This window comes from Typopeltis vanoorti, chromosome 7, assembly GCF_054136105.1.
Source record: "Typopeltis vanoorti isolate ZY-2024b chromosome 7, IOZ_Tvanoo_1.0, whole genome shotgun sequence".
NCBI classification, from domain to species: domain Eukaryota; kingdom Metazoa; phylum Arthropoda; class Arachnida; order Uropygi; family Thelyphonidae; genus Typopeltis; species Typopeltis vanoorti.
In genome coordinates, this window is record NC_143555.1 from 97,900,149 (window position 1) to 97,921,920 (window position 21,772).

Genomic DNA, 21,772 nt, shown 5'->3' on the forward strand with positions numbered 1-21,772 from the left:
CCAACTCTCTCTCTCTCTCTCTCTCGTAAAAACTAGCAAGGAACGATCTTCTCCCACCATTCCACAGTATGCCTCCTACGACATTTCGCCAGATATATATTAGAAAAATATTTTGTAGCCTTCATTCAAGTAAGTCTCCACGATCTGACTTCATTCCATTGTTTTAACAAAATCTTATGCTCCAGAACCTACACCCTTCCTGTATCGTCTCTTCAAGCTGATAACATCAAATTGCCTGGAAATAACCTGTTATTTAGCCTGTTCTCCAACCCAGAGATAAAAGTGAACCAGTATACTATCGCCATATTGCTCTAACCTCAATACTCCAAAATAATGAAAAAGGTCATTCAGCAGACAAAAGCTTCACAGCACGGACGTGTTGGCATTCACTACTTAGAGTTTCAACAATTAATTAGCGATCAGAAATATGGATTCTGCTAATCTCATCCTGTAGCATTATGAAAAAACTCATCAATATATTATCTTGAGAACAGGTACAAGAGCGTCGTCTTCTACACTCCGTAAAAGTCTTCTGGATTCATCATTGGCAAGTTTTTGAACTGCAGATCTTCATGAGAACTGTGCTAAAAGGGAAAAAATAACTTATTATTAAAGCCAATCTTTAAACAGGATTTTCCCATTCGGAAGGACAAAGCACGAACAATGAGTTTCACCATTTCCTTTCTCTCTTAATAAGAAAACGTATGTTGCTCTGTACGCCTCACCCCATCGTCCGAACCTGAATGTGTTAATCAATACTCAAACTACCTTAAGTAACTAATTGGCTTCGAGCTCCTCAGAGCGGCTGTACACTGCTTGTAATACTCAGATGAACCTCTTCTGGATGGACACATTTCAGATTTCAACTACGCAAGACGCTCAGTAAGAACAATTTCCACATCCTTCAAATTCCTAATGGGAAACGTTCCACTGCTATAAAGCGTTGCGCAGTAAGAAGCCAACACGTCCATGCTATTGGTATTAAAAGTGTAATATCGACTTATAACGTAATATTACCTTATCTCAACAATCAATGAGCATGTAAACATGTTCTCTGCCTGCATGCAGAGAACTAAAGCCGGTTAATCCTTATACATAAGATTGTTATTTTTAAATTATAAATATTCTTTATTGATAATATTAAAACTATATCAGAACCTTGAAAATACAAAAAAATATTATTTCAAAATATTATTGAAATCTAATGTAGAAAATGAATTTTGTAAAATAAAATGTTGGAATATTACTCAAGATAGTATTGCATATATCTAAATATTTTAGAGATGAATAAAAATTATTATTATTATTTTAAAATATTATTAATACTAGTACTACTATCAACTTACGTCGCTTTCCACCACAAAAGGTGGAACATTCACAAGAGGCAATGAGACTTCTGACCAAGAAGTAAGGAGGTACTACTGCAATGTCTTTTAGGTCATATCCACTTCCGGTGAATCAGAAAATTCAGAATATACAAATTATCTTCTTCTTCTTCTTCGTCTATGATCTCTTGTGCTTTTAAGCCTCGAGATTTTGCCAATGAGAATTTCCATACCGTCCTGTCCATGGATTGTTGTTTGCTCCTTTCCAGTTAATTCCCTTCTTTTTTCAATTTTTCTTTAATTTCCTTTTGCCAACCTTTCCTGGGTCTGTCTATGTTTCCAGGACCTTTTTGTAAGCCCTTTTTCAATCGCTTCCCGAGTTAAGCGATCTCTGGCATTGCAAGATGGGTTTTTTTCGATAAAACTCAAGAAAGTCGACCCCAGAACGCATACTATTTCAGACAGCAAATTATAGTGTTAGGATTAGGGATACGAGATGACGGCACTCGTTACTTCGCCCCTTTAGTCGCCTCACTTCACTGGATGTCATGTTTAATTAGAGATTGTCTTAAGCCAGTTATATCTAATTAGTTATTTGGCTACTGTTGGAGATTTAACTCCACCCTCTCAGTCTCCAAAAGTTAGTGATAGGTCTAAACGGCATTGCCTACTCTCTGTACCGGAATAAAAAACAAGCTTATTTATTTATAATAATAATAATAATAATAATAGAATAATATTTTTTAAATATGCAATACGTTGATATCCGTTTGTGTTAATAAATACTCGACATCAGAACAACGGCTTAGGAATACTTCCGTTTGGTGCAGTTGCCACAACGCCAGTGACAGGATATTTTACCAAGTATCGAAGCTGTCACCCTTTAAAAGGCGCTTAAGTATGAATTTGCTACGGGCGCTAAAAGCCTAGCTACACTCCCCTTGCATCAGAGAAGAAACCGTCGAAAACTGCCATAATTAGGTCATCTATAAATGATAATATATGTCGTTGGTTTTCGGGAATTTTAGTACTTTCTCGTTATTTCATAAGCATTTGGGGAGGAAAATATAGCAGAACTGCTGCCACCTCGTGGTACTTAACACTAATCGTAAAACTCACACATAAATAGCATGACTTCTGCAGTCAATTTTCTTCAGTTGTGGAATTAAAAACCCGAGTTTCCAGAAAAAAATCCTACTTGCTGTGCCAAAGATCGACTAATTGGAAAAGGCTAAAAAAAAAAAAAAAAGAACATATCTAGTCGGTGACTAGAATAGAACTTCTAATAGTCATAGGATTTTTAATTTCTACTTTCTAATATTTTCCTATAAATAAATATGCAAATGCCTTTTCCTCAAAGACAGAACAGGAATAATTTAACCCTAACAGACTTGAGGCTGCCAATCACAAATAGCTGATCTAAGACAATCAATTATTTTAATGGCCATCTGTGAATGAGATTACGTGACGTTTTCTTATATTTCTATCGCTCAGAGTTCATGCTATAGCCACATTACTGGACTTAGTTTGTCCTCGTGGAAGGTATTTTCCTCCCGGAAACTAGGGTTTTTTTTCTCCCGTAAACTCAAAAAAGTCGACCGTCGAACCCACACTATTTTCAGACATTAAATATATTGTGTTAGGGTTAAGGACCACCAGATGGCGGCACTTACTAGCCGCCTTCTTCACTGCGTGCCGATTAATTAGTGATAGCCTTGGGCCAACTGTCTCTGATTGGCTACCAGTGGAGATTGAACTGCCCACTCAGTCTCCAAAAGTTAGATTAGGGGCGCTTAAAAACGGCCTCGCCTATTCCCTATATGGGAACAAAATGATTTTTTATTTATTTATTATTTTTTTAATAATATTCATAATAGAGAGCCTGTGTAGACCAGTAGAAGTGACGTGGCGCTTGACCGCACGAAAAAAAAAAGACATGTGTGAGTTAAGTCTTTTTTCGAGCGGTTTTTTCTCCCGGAGACTCGGGTTTTTCGTCCCGTGAACTCAAGAAAATCGGCCATAGAACTCACACTATTTCAGACATTAAAAATACTGTGTTAGGATTAGGGACCACAAGATGGCGGCACTTGTTATCCGCCTTCTTCACTTCGTACTGATTAATTAGTGATAGCCTTGGGACTACTCCTTATTCGGGAAGAAAAAGGCGTTAGCTGATTTTTTTTTTTTTGATAATAATAATAATAATAATAAATTTTTAAATTTCTGGAGCGCGACGTCTCAAATTTGTGTGTAGCATAACTCTACATGTACTCTACCTCCAACCCTGTAAGAATATCAGTTTTCACCTCTTATTTCAGAATATTCAATGATAATTCGAATTTTAAAGATTCATGATATAAACTACCTTCTTGACACACTTAATCTGTCATATGACAAACAAATAAAATACAAAATAAGCATTCTTGTAGAATACAAAATTTAAAGTAAATGTTTACTTTCACAGCACTTGGTTGCATGCAAAAAAATGCACTATAGGTTCGATTCCAGTTGTCTACTTGAAATCTTTTTCTATGCTTTTCTCAGGCTGTTTCCTGACTTAATGAATCATTGGAACCAGAAAATAAGTGCTTTGTTTATTTTGGAAACTCTGGATTTAAACCAGAATATCAAAAAATCGACCACAGTATTTGCACATTCTTTCAGACAATAATACTAATATCAGGTTTATGGCCACGAGCTAGCAAAAGCACTTTTCCGCTATACTCTCTCTCTCTCTCTCTCTCTCTCTCTCTTTGCATCACTTTTTGCACAACAGAACTAGCATACATTCCTGTGGTATCTTCCTGAGCTCAGACTCAATTATACAAACATTTCAAAGGTCTGGCTAATTGGCTAAACATACCTTTAGCATATGGACTGATATTCCATCTGTCCCTGTTGCCGAATTGTTATCCTGGTTATGCAACAGGTCTTCAAACTCATTTTCTTGCAATAACACTGTTATTGCAAGAAATGTTACATACAGCTGGTTGATATATTTTAGCAAAGTGAGTTCTCATTAACTGAACAATATTATTATCTTATAACACCAGGAAAGTCTTCTGCCTTCAGGAAAGTTATTCTGCGATATTCATTATTTCTTTTACTTGCGGCATAACGATAAAATTTTTTTGGATTGACTTTAGCCTGCATAGCCAATTTCTTTTCATTAGCTTTCAGCACAATACTCCTTACATTTCTGGCCTGCACTTTATATTTGTCATAATTCCCCCACTCTTATTCTCACCATAATCCTTCCACATAGTCTTCTTCTTATGAATCTCTTGCTTAATAAGGTTGCACCATTTCACTCCTCTCCTATTTACTCTTCGAACTCAAGGGATACATTCGGATACCCGCTTAATTTAAGCACTTTTTCAAAAATTGCCATGCATTGGTGATAACTTATCCATTCAATAACGATACCATGGGACTAAAGATTTTAATTTCCTAAGCTCATTATAATTTCAAGCTTTGTTATTCAGCATTGCAGTTAACCAGTCCTAATTCGAATATCAATATAATTAGCTACTGATATTTTACTCACCCCATAGGTGGTAAAATATTCATACTCTTAACAGAAACCCTTTCTGACACCTTGAACAAATCTAATACCCTTTGAAGCTCCTTCTTTCACATCCAGCTTGAGAAAATTGTATAGCAACAGCTCAATAAATTCCACTTCATTCTTATCATGAGTTTTCTCTTCTACCCAATCAATGTTTGAATATTTAAATTCAGCCATAATGTTCACGTGTTTAGTACCATAAATTTACATATCATTCTCTCCTCCAACTGATCTGGTAGATCAGGAGCAATCCCCCACCCTTATATTTCATCCTATTCGCCTCTGGTTCACCCCAGATAGCCTCAAATTCACTGCTACATGGGATATTATTACAATTATGGAATTTCATGCGTTTTTACCCGAACTGGACTAGTCTTGTGATATGATTAATACACCCCCCCTTCTCTGTGATTCCTAAAAGTACTATATCCTTTAAGCCAATGATAAAAAAACAAAAAAATAAGTTATAAGCATTAGCAACACTTCATTTTACTTACTTATTCTTCATTCCATTGGGAGCATAGGACCTCAACCATGGATCTCTATCTGACTCTCTATTAGTGATACTTGCTTATAGTAAAAAACGTAGCTGCAGGGATGCAATATGATAGGTTTAGTAATTCACGAAGGGTACATTAGAAGGAACAGTGGGGGGGGGGGGTACTGCTGATGACAGCAGATAAATTGCAGCCAAAAAAATTCTGAGTCTTACAACAGAAGAGAGTTCTTTTGAATCAATCTAGCGTGAGATTGATGCAAATAGGACAAAATATGACATTGGTTGCTGCTATAGTGAGGAATGATCTAGAAGGCATTCATGCAGATTAGTATGAGTGTAGGGCAAGTAACTATTATGGGAGAATTCATCTTTGGAGACAGACTGAAAGGAAGAAAGATCACATGGCAGGAAGTTAATGGATTATATACACTTACTAAGAGATTATAATGCGATGAAGGAGACATGAGTGCGGTATTTGGTTATAGGATCAGAAGACCTGTCCATAACTAAGGTGGCTACACTGCCTCCCATTGGAAGTGGGGGGATCATGCAGTCTTGAGTTGAGGTGTAGCGAACATGGAATTTTCATTTAAGAAGTGGTTTATGTGGAACTACAAGGCAGTGATTATGATAAAGTTAGGAGGGAGCTTGAATGAGTGGTGTGGCATAAACATCTGCAGGGAAAGTGTGTTCACTTGCATGAGAGATAGTCTTGGAGTATTTGAAGAAGTAATATCAGATTTTATACCAAAGATCAGGTAGGTGTCTGAGGGATGAGTAGTATCATTAAGCATGAACTGTAAAAACTAAAAGAAAATGTTGTGGAGAATACATAAGGAAACCAGAAACCACTCATCTACTGAACAGTACAAGGGTTAGTCAAGAAAAATAACCAGAATGGTAAATAACACAAAATCAGATTATGAGAAGAAATTAGCTAAGCAGGAAAAAGAAAATTCCAAAGAGTTCTTTGTTGTGTGGCAAGTAAGAGAAAGAATGACCATGGTATGATAACTTTCACAAGTGCTTCTGGTAATGAGGTGATATTAGCAGACAAATTAGTTGCATCATTGAATGACCACATTACAAGGATATATCATCGAAGTGAGGATATTGCTGTGGCATAGATGACAGCGACTGAAGTGACAAGAGAATTTGATGAATTTCAGGTACATTTTGGAGGAATATTGCAGAATCTCAATTCAAATGCATTTGTGGGATTAGATGGCATACCATCTCGCGTATTACAAAAATGTGCAATGGAAATGGTGGCGCATTTGACTAGGCTGTTTAATATAAGTCAAGTCCCTGTCTAAGTGTGTGTAGCAGCAAATTATAGACCAACCAGTATTTCAGGAGTGTTAGTGTTAGTGATAGTGCTGGAAAAGTTGATTAAAGGACAATACAAGAATGTCTGGATTATATATATATATTCTTCCTAATGGATGGATGTCAATTCAATATGGAAAAGTCTAAAGTTATGATTTTGGGATAAATAGATTACAAGCTGTGTATCACATTGATAGCCCTGCACTCCAAGAAATATATGAAGCCAGAGATTTGTTAATAGTAGTAAATAGAAATAGAGAGTTCAGAGTACTGTATATTGCTAAAGTAGCCAAGTACATCACATGATTACTCAGTTATTGAAGAACACATGAACAACCAGAGATAAGGGAGTTATCATCAATCTTTATAAAGCCCAGATACAACCATATCTGGATTACTGTACTCAGGTCTGATCACATGGGTTTCTTGGGGGATGAGGAAGTAGTAGAGAGAGAGGATCAAGAGGTGAGTGCCAAAGGTGGTGAGCAATCTGTGAATGGTGAATAAATTGAGAGTTGTGGGTCGCAAAATTTCATAGAAAGAAAGAATGAAGAATATGACATAACATTTCTTTATTATTATATATATAAAATAATAAATATTTTAAAAATAACTGCCCTCCTGCGATTAGGTGGACACCTCCAAGGAGTCCAACTCATCGCGGGAGGGCAGTCTACTCGACTCATCTACACATACATCCAACCCTCTATACCCTACTACTTAATTATCCTACCACACACAACTACCACCAACGACATCTACCACCCATCACCACTAGCAACAGTATTTTATGTCTGTAAATTGCGTGTGTTCTGAACACCAATTTGCCTGTACGCGAGATGAAAAATCCGAATTTCCCGGAAGAAAAACCCTGTTACCTCCATATGAGATCGGCTAAACTCACCTTCGGATTTAAGTTACTTAAAAAAATTAATAGAACAGATTCAGATGAAATATTTCGGCACTTGGCTAGACGTGACAGGACAAGTGGTCATCTCTAGAAATTGGGTAAAAGTGTGAGTAGCAAGGATGTGAGTACTAGACCAACTGACGATCTGCCCATAGTTACATATGCATCTCTAGCCTGGAGCCCCACATCCAACACCAACATCCTCAAGCTACAGAGAGTGCAAAACCAGTGTTTGGCATGATCCTAGAAGTACCATGGTTTGTAAGAAACGTCCAACTAGAGATACAAACATCGCTACTCCTTCTTGCAATCTACAGAGGCAAAATTCTTCTTAAGGATCTCTACACACCGCAACGAACTAGTGAAACATGCTGCAAGCTATGACGTAAAAACAGACCTCTTCAAACACAAGAGGCCAAAAGCCATCCTAAATACTAGCAACGATGAGTAATCTCCCTGTCCCCCCCCCCCACCCAAGGGAGATCTCATTTTTCCTCTTCAATTCATCCCTATCATATTTGTTTCTATCAGACAACAGCGAACAAAAAAAAAAAAGCCTCTTGCTTCACCCTTCTGGCCAATTATGTTATGGTTAGTACTAGAATTTTCGCTTGGAGTATTGTGAATGAATTGAATAATCCAACTGCGAGTGCTTTTGTTCTGTTAATATATTCGAGGAGAGTATGATAGATATTAGTGTGGATAGTTTAGGTCTTAGGGTTACATGGAACAAGGAATGTTATTGTCCATACAACAACGACAATAATTTTCCGGTTTCAATGTTTTCAATATTTTCCAGCAAAGGTTGGTCGATTGGTAGAGGTTGATTGGTGTATATATATATATATATAAATAAATCAGCTAAAACCTTTTTTATTCCCATATACGGGGAGTAGGCGAGGCCATTTAGCCCTATCTAACTTATCATGCATGGTAATAAAAACGAATAGTTATATGATTTCTGAATGGTAGATGTCACTTATGTAATGGCGGTTTATAGCTGTTTTGAATGGCTGTGAAGTTGTGTGTTATGTCTCTTGTTATATGTTTGAATGGTTGTAGCGTTATTATTTGTTTTGTGTGAGATGTTTTGAAAGTGTAAAAAATTTATTTGCAAAGCTGGGATACGTATAGGGTATGCATTGTTAAAGAACTATCGTTACAAAGCAAGATATGAAACACGAGTCTTGAGATGAACATTATAAAAATAAAATTAATTTTGTTTTTTCAGTATTTTTAAGCCCATGAACTTTTCTTAAATTGAACTGGCTAAAAATGTGTGGCATCGGCCAGAAGTAAACGTGCGTAATACTTCGTATGTTATTAGTCGAGATTTTTATTGTGTAAGTCGAAATTTTATTAGATTTTGGTTGCATTTAGTGACATTGTATCTGTATGTCAGAAAATTATTTTGTGGTTTGCAAATCACAATTTTCTCCCTATTTCCATTTGTTGGTTTTTCATTTTGTGATCAAGGACATTTACAAACTAATAATACAATAAAATGTCATTCGATGAAAGTTGTATTAGTATACTATAACAAACTTGAAAATTAGCAGAGTTATTTTCCAATCTGGATCATTCTTTTCATGATTCAGTTTATTTAAAATGATCATTACAAGTTACACAAAAATATTAATTATCCAGTGACAAACTTAACAAATACTGCCCTGTGATTAGTGAACTGCAGAACTGGAATAAAAATAAATCTGCCAATGCCTTTTTTGTTGTTGACAATGAATGAGCTTAGGAAGTTTTTTTTTTTTTAAGCCTTATTAACCCTTTGGAAATTGGTGAGCATATCACTAAGGCTGAGGCTTAATAACTATGCTTGATAAGAGATGAATGTTCTCTCTGTGTAGTTTTATTTTCCCCTTTATTTATATGTTCTCATTTGCATTCTGCAGTTAATTTTCTTGAGTTGCAAGATTAAAATCCTAAGGATTTTTTTTTTTTTTTTTTTTTTTTTTTTTTTTTTTTTTTTTTTTTTTTTGAGGAAAAAAAAATTTACTAGTGCTTCCAGAGATTAACCAAATTGGCTTTAAAAAGAAAGCCCAAAAATGTCCTATTGGTTAAGTGACTGGAATCAAACCTATAGTGGACTTTCTTTGGCACACCTAGTAACACATTATTATTATTATTATTATTATTATAAAAACCTCCATGGAGTCAAAGACTCATCATGGGAGGTCCACTGTTATACACACAGTTTATCATACTGTGCCTTAAATATATTCACTGTCTCTGCACACACCACACTCTCGGGCAAAGCATTCCAATCACTCGCCACTCTCCATGCAAAAAACCTGCTCCTCATTCCCTTGCTCACACCCTCCTTATACAGCTTCCAGGAATGACCTCTTGTTCTCCTGCTATCCTCACCCATTCTGTGCAAAACCTCCCTGACGTTAATCTGGTAATAACCACTTAACAGCTTATATGTCTCAACCATATTCCCCCTCCTCCTCCTCCTCCTTCTATCAAATTGCATTTTGTCAATCTGACTTCATACTCTACATTCCAGAGACCAGAAACCACCTTAGTCAATCACCTCTGAACTTTTTCCAATGCAATTTCATCTTTTTGAAAACCAGGTGACCAGATCTGTGCACAGTAATCCATATGTGGCGATCAAAGCCTCATACAAAGGAACCATAACATCCGTACTTCTACAGGACAGTGTCCTCTGCATCATTCTCATTATCTGCTGTGTTGTCTTCACTATTTTAGTAACATGTCCCCGAAACTTTAGGTCCTTGCCTACAATCACTCCCAGATCTCCATTTCCTCTACCTCTTCCAAGATATTCGCACCGATTGTGCTTTACATCCCATCTCTGCTTCCCAAATTTCAAAACCTTACACTTTGAAACATTGAATTGACTACTACATGGCTACTTAAACCTCAGCTACAGTGTACAAAAAATTTAGTGTAGTTAAGTACTGTATAGAAATCTTTCTATAGATCATAGTTGACAAAGTTTAGTGCAGATTTATCTGAGTAATATGTAAAAAATCATCACCCGAATGAAATTCAATTTGGGAGTAGAAGGTTAAAATCTTTCAGAATAGTTGTGATATGTTACCACTGGCAAATGAAATACAAGAAGTAAGTCCTCTAGATGTTCAGCATTCAGTAGTTCTCCCCACAATGGATTGCTCTTGCTATAATGCCAGTGATTTTTCTTGGCTATTATACAGGAATTGAAAGAAATAATGATGCAGGAGGTCAGCTTTATTCCTTCCCAAAGAAAACTGCTTTTCTGCCATTTGTGTTTGTGAGAATTTATTGCATTGGTCAATAAATTAAAATAACAATAATAGCTGAATGTATGATGCATTACTTCTATATTCTTTGTTCTTTCTCTATTAATCTTATAAATAATCTTTATTATTTTTATTTTTGACAAATTCTGTGAAAGCAGTTTTGGAGACAATAATTTAAGAATTATACAAGGAACATATTCAGTATTTTATCATGAAGACCCAAATAACTGATTTATAGTAATGTAATGTGGTTGCAAATGATAATTAGCAGTGGTCACATATCATTTGTTGGAAAGATCATATTCAAATCTCATCTGTGACAGAATGAACTTTAAGCCTTTTTCTCAGCCTGGCTGTGGTTAATGTACAATGAAATTATTACATCATTTTTGATACAAAACCCAAATAGTTTATCATAAATGGTTTAAAACATTAACCACATCTGCGTCAATATGAATGAAATATGTTGCTCCTCATGCACTTCATATCCATTGTATATTTCAATATAATATAATGGAAATTAGAATTTTAATAAGCACTTCACATCCATGGCAACTTTGACATGTATGCACATCAAGGCTGGTTTGGTGGTTAAAGATAATGCATGTTAGGAGAAGCAAATAGTGCTTTGCATTGTAATTTTTTGAAATAGTTCATGAGATCAGGTCTTAAGGGAAGTTATAAAAGTTAGGAAAGCAACGTTAGCACCAAACTGCTTTGCTTCAAATAAAATAACAGTCTCTCTTTTGCACACACGTGCAATCAGTTCATTGTGTGTGTGTGTGTGTGTGTGTGTGTGTGTGTGTGTGTAATGATTATAATTGAAATGTATTATACTTTTTTGCTGAAAATTTATAATTAATATTTAGCTTTAAAAGCCATGCTTAAAATTGTACACAGCTTCTGTGTACAATTTTACGTATGGCTTTATCTTTAAGCAAAGCGTTAGAGTGATTTTTTTTACCCACCCCCCCCAAAAAAAAAAAAATGCTTGTTATGCATGTGTAGGGATAGACTAATAGGGATTGATGCTGTGACTGGGAGACAGCGTTTGTTAGATGATTAGGCTCTCTCTGTGTGTGACATGGTCCATAATCTTGACAGGCTATTTGGTCCCAAAATGCCTTCATATTGGATATTAAATGGATATGCTCTTGATATCTAATGAGTTCTGTAAGTAAGATGGTAATTATTGTCAGTTTTTATTTTAATTTTTTGGATGGAAAGCAACACCACTGAAGTATATTATCTTTAATATGTTGTAGTTCATGTATATTTCAAAGGTTTTGACAATTCAAACTTTTTGTTAAAGGTAGAGCATTGATTTCAAATAAATGTATCTGCCAGTTAGTCTCCTTTTGTCAGCAACAAAAGCTACATAAAGAATCTTATTTGATATACAAAAGAAATCTTGGCATATAGATAAAATACTTAGTCTAGCAATTGAAATGTAGAAGATTTACACTTTTCATATATGATTTTAAAGCTTTTGTATAAGTGTGGGTGTGGGTGTGTGTGTTTGGATCGAAGAAATGCACTAAATGCTCTCATAAAATTCTTTAGATGTATAATAGGACAGTAATAAGTTTAAAGAGTCTTTGAGAATGTTATCTAAAACTGATGGCAACACATTGGACAAGTATTGTTTAGCATAACAATGCTGTTAGCTAGCAAGGGATTCACCAGCATGTAAATAAAACATATGCATACCAAGAGATACAAATTTTTCTGTAATTCTGGCAAAATTAGGAATAAGACAAGTTGTTGCACCATTTATCAACCATTTATGTTGCATCCCTTGTGAGGGAGTTGTTTGAGGTAGCAAAAGAGAAGAGTGAGAGAGTTAGGATGGTGAGTATCTTACCGCGGTATGACAGCGAAGTGTTTAGAAGGAGGGCCATAATTGCCAATGACTTTATGCGTGGGTTATGCATGGAGAGTGGTGTGGAATTTGTGGATGTGTGGAATGAGTTCGATGGGCGAAAGGACTTATATAAGATGGATGGGTTACATTTGAATGGAGTTGGTGTACGGAGACTTGAAAGAGTGTTGATGAATGATGTGGAAGTGGATGTACAGACTCAGGGAAACTAGATTTATTAAGAGGGGGGGGAGTAGATATGCAGACTTTAGGGGGGGCAGTTAAGTGTATGAATGAGTATATTATGCCCGGGCGAGTACGACGGACAACAAATCAGAATGGGATAATTAGTATAAGGAATCAAAGTAGGGATGGGACAAATGGGCTTCTGCGATTCATGTACACTAATGCCAGGAGTATTAGGAACAAGAAGGAAGAGTTTTTGGCCATGGTTGGCACTTCCAGGCCACAGGTTGTCGGTATTAGTGAAACATGGCTGACAGAAGATGATAAAGCTAGTGGGATTGAATGCGATGGGTATAGCGTGTTCAGGAGTGACAGGGTGAATAAAAAGGGGGGAGGAGTGTTATTGATGATAGCTGATGAGCTTCAGCCAAGGAGTATAGAAGTTGAACTGCAGGATGGGGAAAAAAGCACATTTGAGGCTGTTTGGTGTGAGATACAATCTAGCAGAACAAAATATACAATTGGGTGCTGCTATAGACCGGGTGATGGAGTGGATGGTGGGAATAGTATGCATAAGCAAATAGAAGAAATGAATGGAAGGAGGGTAATTATTATGGGTGATTTTAATTATGGTAATATTGACTGGAAAGAGGAGAGGGCACATGGGAGGAAGGAATTGGATTTTATGCAGTTATTAAGGGACAACTATCTACGGCAACATGTATTGGAAAATACCAGGGGGCAGAGAGTGCTGGACCTAGTAATTGCAACTGAGAATGTGGCTGTAACGAACATGACCTTGTTGCCACCAATTGGTGAGAGTGACCATAAGGTCATGACTTGGGAGGTGGCTAAAGGAGTCGAATTTACAATTAAGACAGGGTATATGTGGAATTACCGGGCTAGTAAGTATGACAAGCTTAGGTGTGTGCTTGGCTCAATGCCATGGCATGTAAAACTGCAAGGGCTGGATGTTGATGGTGCATGGGAGGTGGTCAAGAACTGTTTGCAGGAGGCAATGGTTGACTGTATACCAAGAGTCCGAATAATAAATCAGGTAGGGGTTAAATGGATGAATAACACTATTAAGCTTGAGCTGAAAAAAAAGAAACAATTGTGGAGGGAATTTAAGGAGAAGGGTGACCATCAGGTGCATGAACAGTATAAAGCTCAGGCCAGGATGGTAACAAGGGTGGTAAGAAAAGCAAAAGCAGATTACGAAAGGAAATTGGCCATGCAGGCTAAAGAGAATCCCAAACAGTTTTTTCAATATGTTGCAAGTAAAAGGAAAAATGCTCATGGTAGAATGATCTTAAAAAATGCTGAGGGTAGGGAGGTAACTGAATCAGTCGATGTTGTGGAATTACTGAGCGAGCACTTTGCAAGAGTATATCATCCAGGTGGTGGCTTTGCGGAAATGGAGGAACCAACAGCTTATACTGGAATTGTGATGAATGAGGTAGAGGTAACTAGTCTATTACAGAACCTCAATGTCAATACATCTGTGGGATTGGATGGTATACCAGCTCGTGTCGTACGTGAAGCGGCCAAAGAATTGTCAGTGCCCTTGACCATTATGTTTAATTTGAGCCTCAGGACTGGGTCAGTCCCAAGGGGGTGGAAAGAGGGGAAAATAGTTCCACTGCACAAAGGTGGTTCCAAGGCTGCTGTTGAAAATTACCGGCCAATCAGCATAACAGGAATCATTATCAAGGTCTTAGAGAAAATAGTCAAGAGGAAAATAGAAGATTGGATAGAAGAAAATGGGATACTGTATCGGGGACAGCATGGTTTTGTGAAGGGTAGGTCATGCCTCAGTAACTTGCTCACGTATTATAACACAGTGACGGCTGAACTGGATAAGGGTAATGGGTTTACAGTGATTCTGCTGGACCTTGCTAAGGCCTTTGACAGGATACCACATGGAATTCTAATCAGTAAATTGCAGCATATGGGAATGGACATAGGGTTGGTGAGATGGATAGGAGGATGGTTGACGGAGAGATATCAGAGAGTGGTTTACTCAGGAGTAGAGTCCACAAGACGGCCTGTGACTAGTGGTGTACCACAAGGATCTGTTCTTGGACCACTGCTGTTTAATTTGTTCATAAATGATATAGGAAAGGATCTGAGAGGAACAGTTCATTTGTTTGCGGATGATGCGAAGTTGGGTAGGGCAATAGTGAATGCAGATGACGTCAAAATTTTGCAGGATGATTTGGATAGATTGGAGGTCTGGGCTAGGGAGAATGGATGTCAATTTAATGTGGCAAAATGTAAGGTTATGCATTTTGGGGTGAAAAGATGGGAGGCAGTTTACTGCATTGGTGGAACCGTGCTCCAGGAAATTGATGAGGCACGAGATTTAGGAGTGTTGGTGGATAAGGAATTGAAATTTAGGGGACACATTGCAAAAGTGGCCAAATCAGCTCATCAAATCACTTGGTTGCTGAAGAATACGTTGACAAGCAGAGACAAGCAGGTTATTGTTCCTCTGTATCGAGCCTTGATAAGACCTCATCTCGACTACTGTGCTCAGATTTGGTCACCTAGGTTTCTTCTTGATGGGGAGGAGGTGGAGAGGATCCAGAGGCGAGTGACCAAGATGATAGCAGGTCTGTGGAATGAACCGTATGAGAACAGGTTGAGGATTTGTGGGTTGCAAAAATTGGTTGATAGGCGGAGGAGGGGAGATATGATTGAGACATTCAAATTACTGAAGGGTTTCTATAAAATTAATTCAGAAGATATTTTTGAGAACAGGGCTGGTTGTGGGAGGACTAGGGGACATCCATGGAAACTGGGCAAAAGTGTGGTTAGTAAAGGTGTTAGAGCTGGGTTCTTTACTTTTAGAGTAGTGAATGAGTGGAATGCGCTCCCTGAGTCTGTGGTGGATGCTGTGACAGTGAATGAGTTTAAGGCGAGGTATGATAGATACTGTATGAATGTCGAATAGTTGTGATGAAAATGATTTGGGGCCTCCCTCGATGAGTCAAATGACTCCCTGGAGTTGCCCGTAATAATAATAATAATAATAATAATTTAAGAAAATGTTGTTCACTGTAATCTTCTAACTTTCAAATGTAACTTACCCAAGTAGTTTGTCAACCTCTGAAAATGATCATTATGTAAGAGTATTATTAATTGTTATCATTGATACTAATGTAATTAAAAGACATAACGACTAAACACATTAGTTATACAAATCAAAAATAAAGCTTTTAATACAAAATATTTATATTTTGTATTAAAAATATAAAAAATATAAAAATATAAATGAGGTTTTGTATTAAAACCTCGGCTTACCCAATCTTGAGGGTCTGGTAACTGATGGTGCCCCTGCTATTGTGGGAAAGAACGAAGGGTAAATGGTAATGGACGTAAAGTTTTCGTCCATTACCATTTAATCCACCAGGAGAATTTCTGCACGAAAACTATTGGATTTAAGAATGAAAGTTATTGTAACTGTCGTCAACATTATTAAGGCAAGAGGATTGAATCATCATCAATTCCAAGAGTTTTTCACCCAAGAGTGCGAAGCGGATCACGCCGATATGGTTTATTTTAGCGATGTGCTTTGGTTGAGCAGAGGGAAGGTTCTTAAAAGTCTTTGATATAAGGAGCAAAATACAGTAGTTCATGCAAACAAAGGGAAATCCGATTGTGGAATTTAACGATCCGAAGTGGATGACATACTTTACCTTTGTGAGCGACATCTCGTTGCACATGAATGACCTAAATACATGGCTACAATCCAAAGATCAACAGGTGCACACTCTGTTTGATCACATCAAAGCTTTTGTGGCCAAGCTCAAATTTTTGGGAGGCACAACTCGCAGAAAAACACTTAACTCATTTTCAACTTCTCGCTGAGTCCAACTGTTCATCTCTTGATGAATACACTACAAAATTAGCCATGTTGCCAAGTGAGTTCGAAGAGAGATTTAGTGATTTTCATAACCAACAGTCTTTTTTAGATTTATTTTCAGTGCTGTTCAGTGTCAATGCTGTCGAAATGCCAGGCTCAGTAAGGATGGAGCTGTTTGAACTCCAAAACAAACAACTCTTCTTTGAGAGAAAAATTATTCAGTGTGCCCTTGCTTACATTTTACAAAGACTACATTTCTGAGGATGCATTCCCTAATCTTCGCTGGCATGCTTTGAAGATGTGCGCTTTGTTAAGAAGCATGCTTATAGAACTGCTCACATACTTATGTGAGCAGTTCTTCTCCAGAATGAAGCATGCGAAGTCCACGACATGAACTCAGATTACAGATCATGATCTCGAGAATATTCTGCACATAGCAACTTTCAGCATTGATGCCAACATCGACAAGCTGGTCAAGGAAAAACATTGCCCAGTTTCCCATTGACATTGTAAAAAAATTAATGTTTTCATCATTAAATTTTCTTTTTTCAAGTATTGATTGTATTTACTTATCATGAACCTGACTCCTACCTATGCTCTTAAAGCTGAATTTGTTTATTTTTATAGGATTTTATGTAAAGTATCAACTGCACAACGTTCCTTGTGAATCTGCAAAGTATCTTACAATTCTAAATACCGCAGTATAGCTTTGTTGCCTGCAGCTTCATTGAAATTTTTAATGCGGCCCGCACTGTCTGAAAGGTTGAAGATCCCTGCTCTACACACAAGTAGCCCAGTCATGAATAACTTTACACACAAACTTTGTTTGCTTACACTTGGATAAAGGATGAAACCAAGAATATAATTTCCTGGCATCTTAACCAAGTGAAAAAGCTTTCAACAAAAAGCAAGTTTGGATAGAATCCTTGATATGTACAATAGTGGCCGAAATTGTGGAAACCCTTTGGAAAAAGTGTATTTCTGAGGTTTGATGGCTCATAATACCACTTTTTTTTTTGGAGTAATACCATAAAATTATATATCAATGGAAAGATAATTTAATCAAGAATGTAATGCAATGACTTTTATGAAGGTTTATTTATTAGAACAGCAGTTATATAAAGAAGAAAAGTGAGACACATAGAAAAAATGAGATATACAAAAATTCCCACAATGTGAGTTAATACTTAGTTCGGTAACCTTTAGCGTTAATTACAGCCTTACAACGCCATCCTATGGAGTGAACCAAGTTTTTTAATTCTGCAGTTGTTATAATGTGAAACCAAGATTGAATTATTGCTTCTATTAATTGGGTTTTATTGGTGGGTTGCTTCTGACTAACAAGTTTCTTTGGTCGGCTTCATAGATTTTTGATTGGGTTAAGGTCTGGGCTATTCCCAGGCCATTCCAGCAGTGGAATATGATTATCTTGAAACCACTTTTTGCACACAGCAGCAACATGACATGGAGCTGAATCTTGTTGAAATATAAATGCTTCATTATCTTGGAAAAGTTCACATGCAGAAGGCTTCAGTTTGGGCACAAGTATTTCATTTATGTATTTTGGGGCATTTATGTTCCCATTAATCATGCAAATTCTGCCCACACCTTTTGATGTCATACAACCCCAGATCATAACATTAAGCGGGTGTTTCATGGTAAGTGTAATGCAATCGGGATGCAAATCTTCTCAGATTCTTCTCCTTACGTATTTTACCATCACTACCAAACAGGGAGATTTTGGTCTCGTCACTCCAAATAACACTGTCCCATTGTTCTGCTGTCAATTTAACATGGGTTTTAGCCCAGTTTAATCTTTTCAACCTTTGTTTGAGAGATGATAATGGCTTTTTTCGTGGAATTCTAGCATTTAGACCAAATTCCTGCAGTCTGCTGCGAACAGTCCTTGCACTCAACTTCACATTGTATTGCGCCATTTCTTCTTGTATACACCCAGATGATTTTCTTCTGTCACATAGGCAGTCTCTCAATTCTTTTATCATCACTTGCTGTTGTTCACCTTTTCCTGCCTTTACCAGTCTGGTTTTGTAGTGACTGAGTCTCCTTATACCTCTTCAAAAATTTAGAAATGCCACCTTTGGTTAGGTTTCCACCAATTTTTCTTCTAATTTCTTCATAACTGTAGCCTTGTTCACTTAATAGTACTATTTTACATCGCTTTCAGAGTGATCAGTCAACTCTTTGTGCCATTTCTTTAATTACATTTTACAAGCTCACTAAATGAAAGAACACAAAAAAACCCAACCAACTTGATAGCAATCACATAACACACTGACAAATGTCCTCTCAGCTCCAATACATGACATCAATAGCTGAATCCTACTGTGACCTTATTGGCTCATTGCCAAAACAAGATGACACCTGATTGGCTCTCTAAATACTCATGCTCATTGACTACATTCAAATGAAGGAAAGCTACTTCATATCAACCTAAGCAAGTTGTGCATCTTTTTTCTGGTTATTTGTCTATAACTTTTCATAGAATACAGATATTGGAAGTTTATTTTTCACTTTGTTAGGCTATAATAAATTTAGTTTAATCCTTTATCCAAGTGTAAGCAAACAAAGTTTGCACCTGAAAATATCTTCAGGACTGGGGTAAGGTAGTGCAATTCCGAGCAAAGGTGGACCAAGCTCTCATCACTCCTTGTCTCAGTATCTCCCATAATGCAAAGCACATCTCCTTGCAGACATGTATACTGCTATGCATTAAGGGAAGGGCCACTACCCAGATCGGTTTCAACCTTTATTGAGGTCTCGTCAGTGGGAGGCAGACCCAAATGTGGAGATACTAAGGCAGAATCAATAGGAGAGGTCATATTTACCTATAAGAGTTGCCAACAGATGTACCATCTTTTTTATTGAATTACTGTCCGCGCGGTTAGCCTAGTGGCTTTGTGCTTCGCAACCATATGCCTGGAGAAGGAGTATCCTGAGTTCGATTTCTTTTGCTGATGTGAGGAGCTTAAGGATCTTCCTCGGCCATAGCCAAGTTAGCTGGTCTTGGGCGTGGACAGCAGGGTTTTCCCCCCCAGTTTATCTGGGGTTTTTCATCCCACAAACAGGCAAACCGGCCCGATGAACACACAGAGAGCTACAGCCATAAATACTTAACCTCCCATGAGGGGGCTCAACTTGCCCCAATAGGGACAGGGGAGAAAAGGGAGGAAACTCCATATGAATAAATAAATAAATAAATTTAATTACTCTGGATTTAGAGAAAGATGTCAGAAGTTTATTTTTCACTTGGTTAGACTATAATATAATAAATTTAGTTTAATCCTTTATCCAAGTGTAAGCAAACAAAGTTTGTGCCTGAAAATATCTTCAAGACTGGGGTAAGGTAGTGTAACACCAGGCAACTCTGAACAAAGGTGGACCAAGCTCTCATCACTCCTTGTCTCAGTATCTCCCATAATGCAAAGCACATCTCCTTGCAGACATGTATACTGCTATGCATTAAGGGAAGGGCCACTACCCAGACCGGTTTCAACCTTTATTGAGGTTTCATCAGTGGAAGGCAGACCCAAATGTGGACATACTAAGGCAGAAGCAATAGGAGAGGTCATATTTACCTATAGAAGTTCCCAACAGGTACCACCTTTTTATTGAATTACTCTGGATTTAGAGAAAGATGTTGGAAGTTTATTTTTCACTTGGTTAGACTATAATAAATTTAGTTTAATCCTCTATCCAAGTGTAAGGAAACAAAGTTTGCACCTGAAAATATCTTCAGGACTGGGGTAAATTATTAAACTCAATTTCAGGTGCAAACTTTGTTTGCTTACACTTGAATAAAGGATTCAACTAAATTTATTATAGAATACAGATAATTGAAGAATCTTTGTTGCATTACATTATTGATTAAATTATATTTTCATTGATATATAATTTTATGGTATTACACCAAAAAAAAGTGGTGTTATAAGCCATCAAACCTCAAAAATACACTTTTTCCAAAAGGTTTCCACAATTTTGGCCACTAGTGTGTGTGTGTGTGTGTGTGTGTGTGTGTGTTGAATAGTCATTGTTCTAAATTTTTATGTACACTAAGATAACTAGTCTCCCAAAGTGGCAATGTTTTCTCTTCTTGATATTGGTCCTTCTCATTGCAGAACAGACATACAGCATGCAGTTGACAATGATAATGCATTTGGTTCATGACCTCAGTTGTCATGATATATTTCTAGTCACTTAACCCTTGTCTTCAGCAAATCTTGTTAAATAGTATAATATATACTGTTAGTGGCTAAAATTATAATTGCATTAAATCTAAATTGATACATAAAAGATTTCTTACAAAAAAAAGTATATATTTTATTAACATTGTATTAAAATGAGAACAGAAAGCTCTTTTTTTACTTGAAATTAATGAAAGAGGAAACTCTTGTTACCTCTTAATTTCCTTTCTGTCTTATCAAATATCATCATCATCATCAAATTCCTGCCATGTACCCTCAAGGGGTGTACAGGATATGACAGTACTACATGAAAAAATTACATCATTACTAACTTCCTATCTACAATTTTCCTCCAAATCAGTCTGTTACTTGTCAAGACTCCAACGTTATCAGTCCTGATATTTCTATCGTCTAAGGCACTTTGTACCGTATCAATCCACCTATATCTTGGTCTTCCTCTGGGTCGTTTTCCTGCCAACCTGGAAGAGAACACTTGTTTTGCTAATCTTTCTTCGCCCATTCTGTTTAAGTGACCATACCATCTGAGATTAGCTCTGCTAACGCATTCCTGGATGTTGACAATGTCAAGTTCTTTCCTAATATCCTCATTTTTAATATGATATTGCCATTGATGCCATTTGTTCACGCCTCTAATCTTTCTCAGGACTCTCATATCTGTGGTCTCTAGTCTTTGGTCAAGTGTTTTACTTCTGACCCAGCTCTCAGATCCATAAGTTAAAATTGGTTTGAACACAGTC

The 21,772-nt window shown here is 37.0% G+C and overlaps 1 protein-coding gene across 3 annotated transcripts in view; it reads left to right on the forward strand.

Moving 5' to 3' along the window:
- Positions 1-8,541: 8,541 nt before the first annotated feature.
- The window catches only part of APC4 (anaphase-promoting complex subunit 4), a 36,447-nt gene continuing 23,216 nt past the window's right edge, over positions 8,542-21,772 (forward strand). The window contains exon 1 of one of the 3 annotated variants that reach the window (XM_090396040.1): positions 8,542-8,564. In XM_090396040.1, coding sequence (XP_090252166.1) covers positions 8,562-8,564 — 3 coding nt within the window. In that variant the 5' untranslated portion in view covers positions 8,542-8,561. Of the gene's footprint in view, positions 8,565-8,640; positions 8,975-20,072; positions 20,428-21,772 lie in introns of those variants that run through there. The other 2 variants (XM_090396041.1, XM_090396039.1) reach the window with 2 other exon arrangements.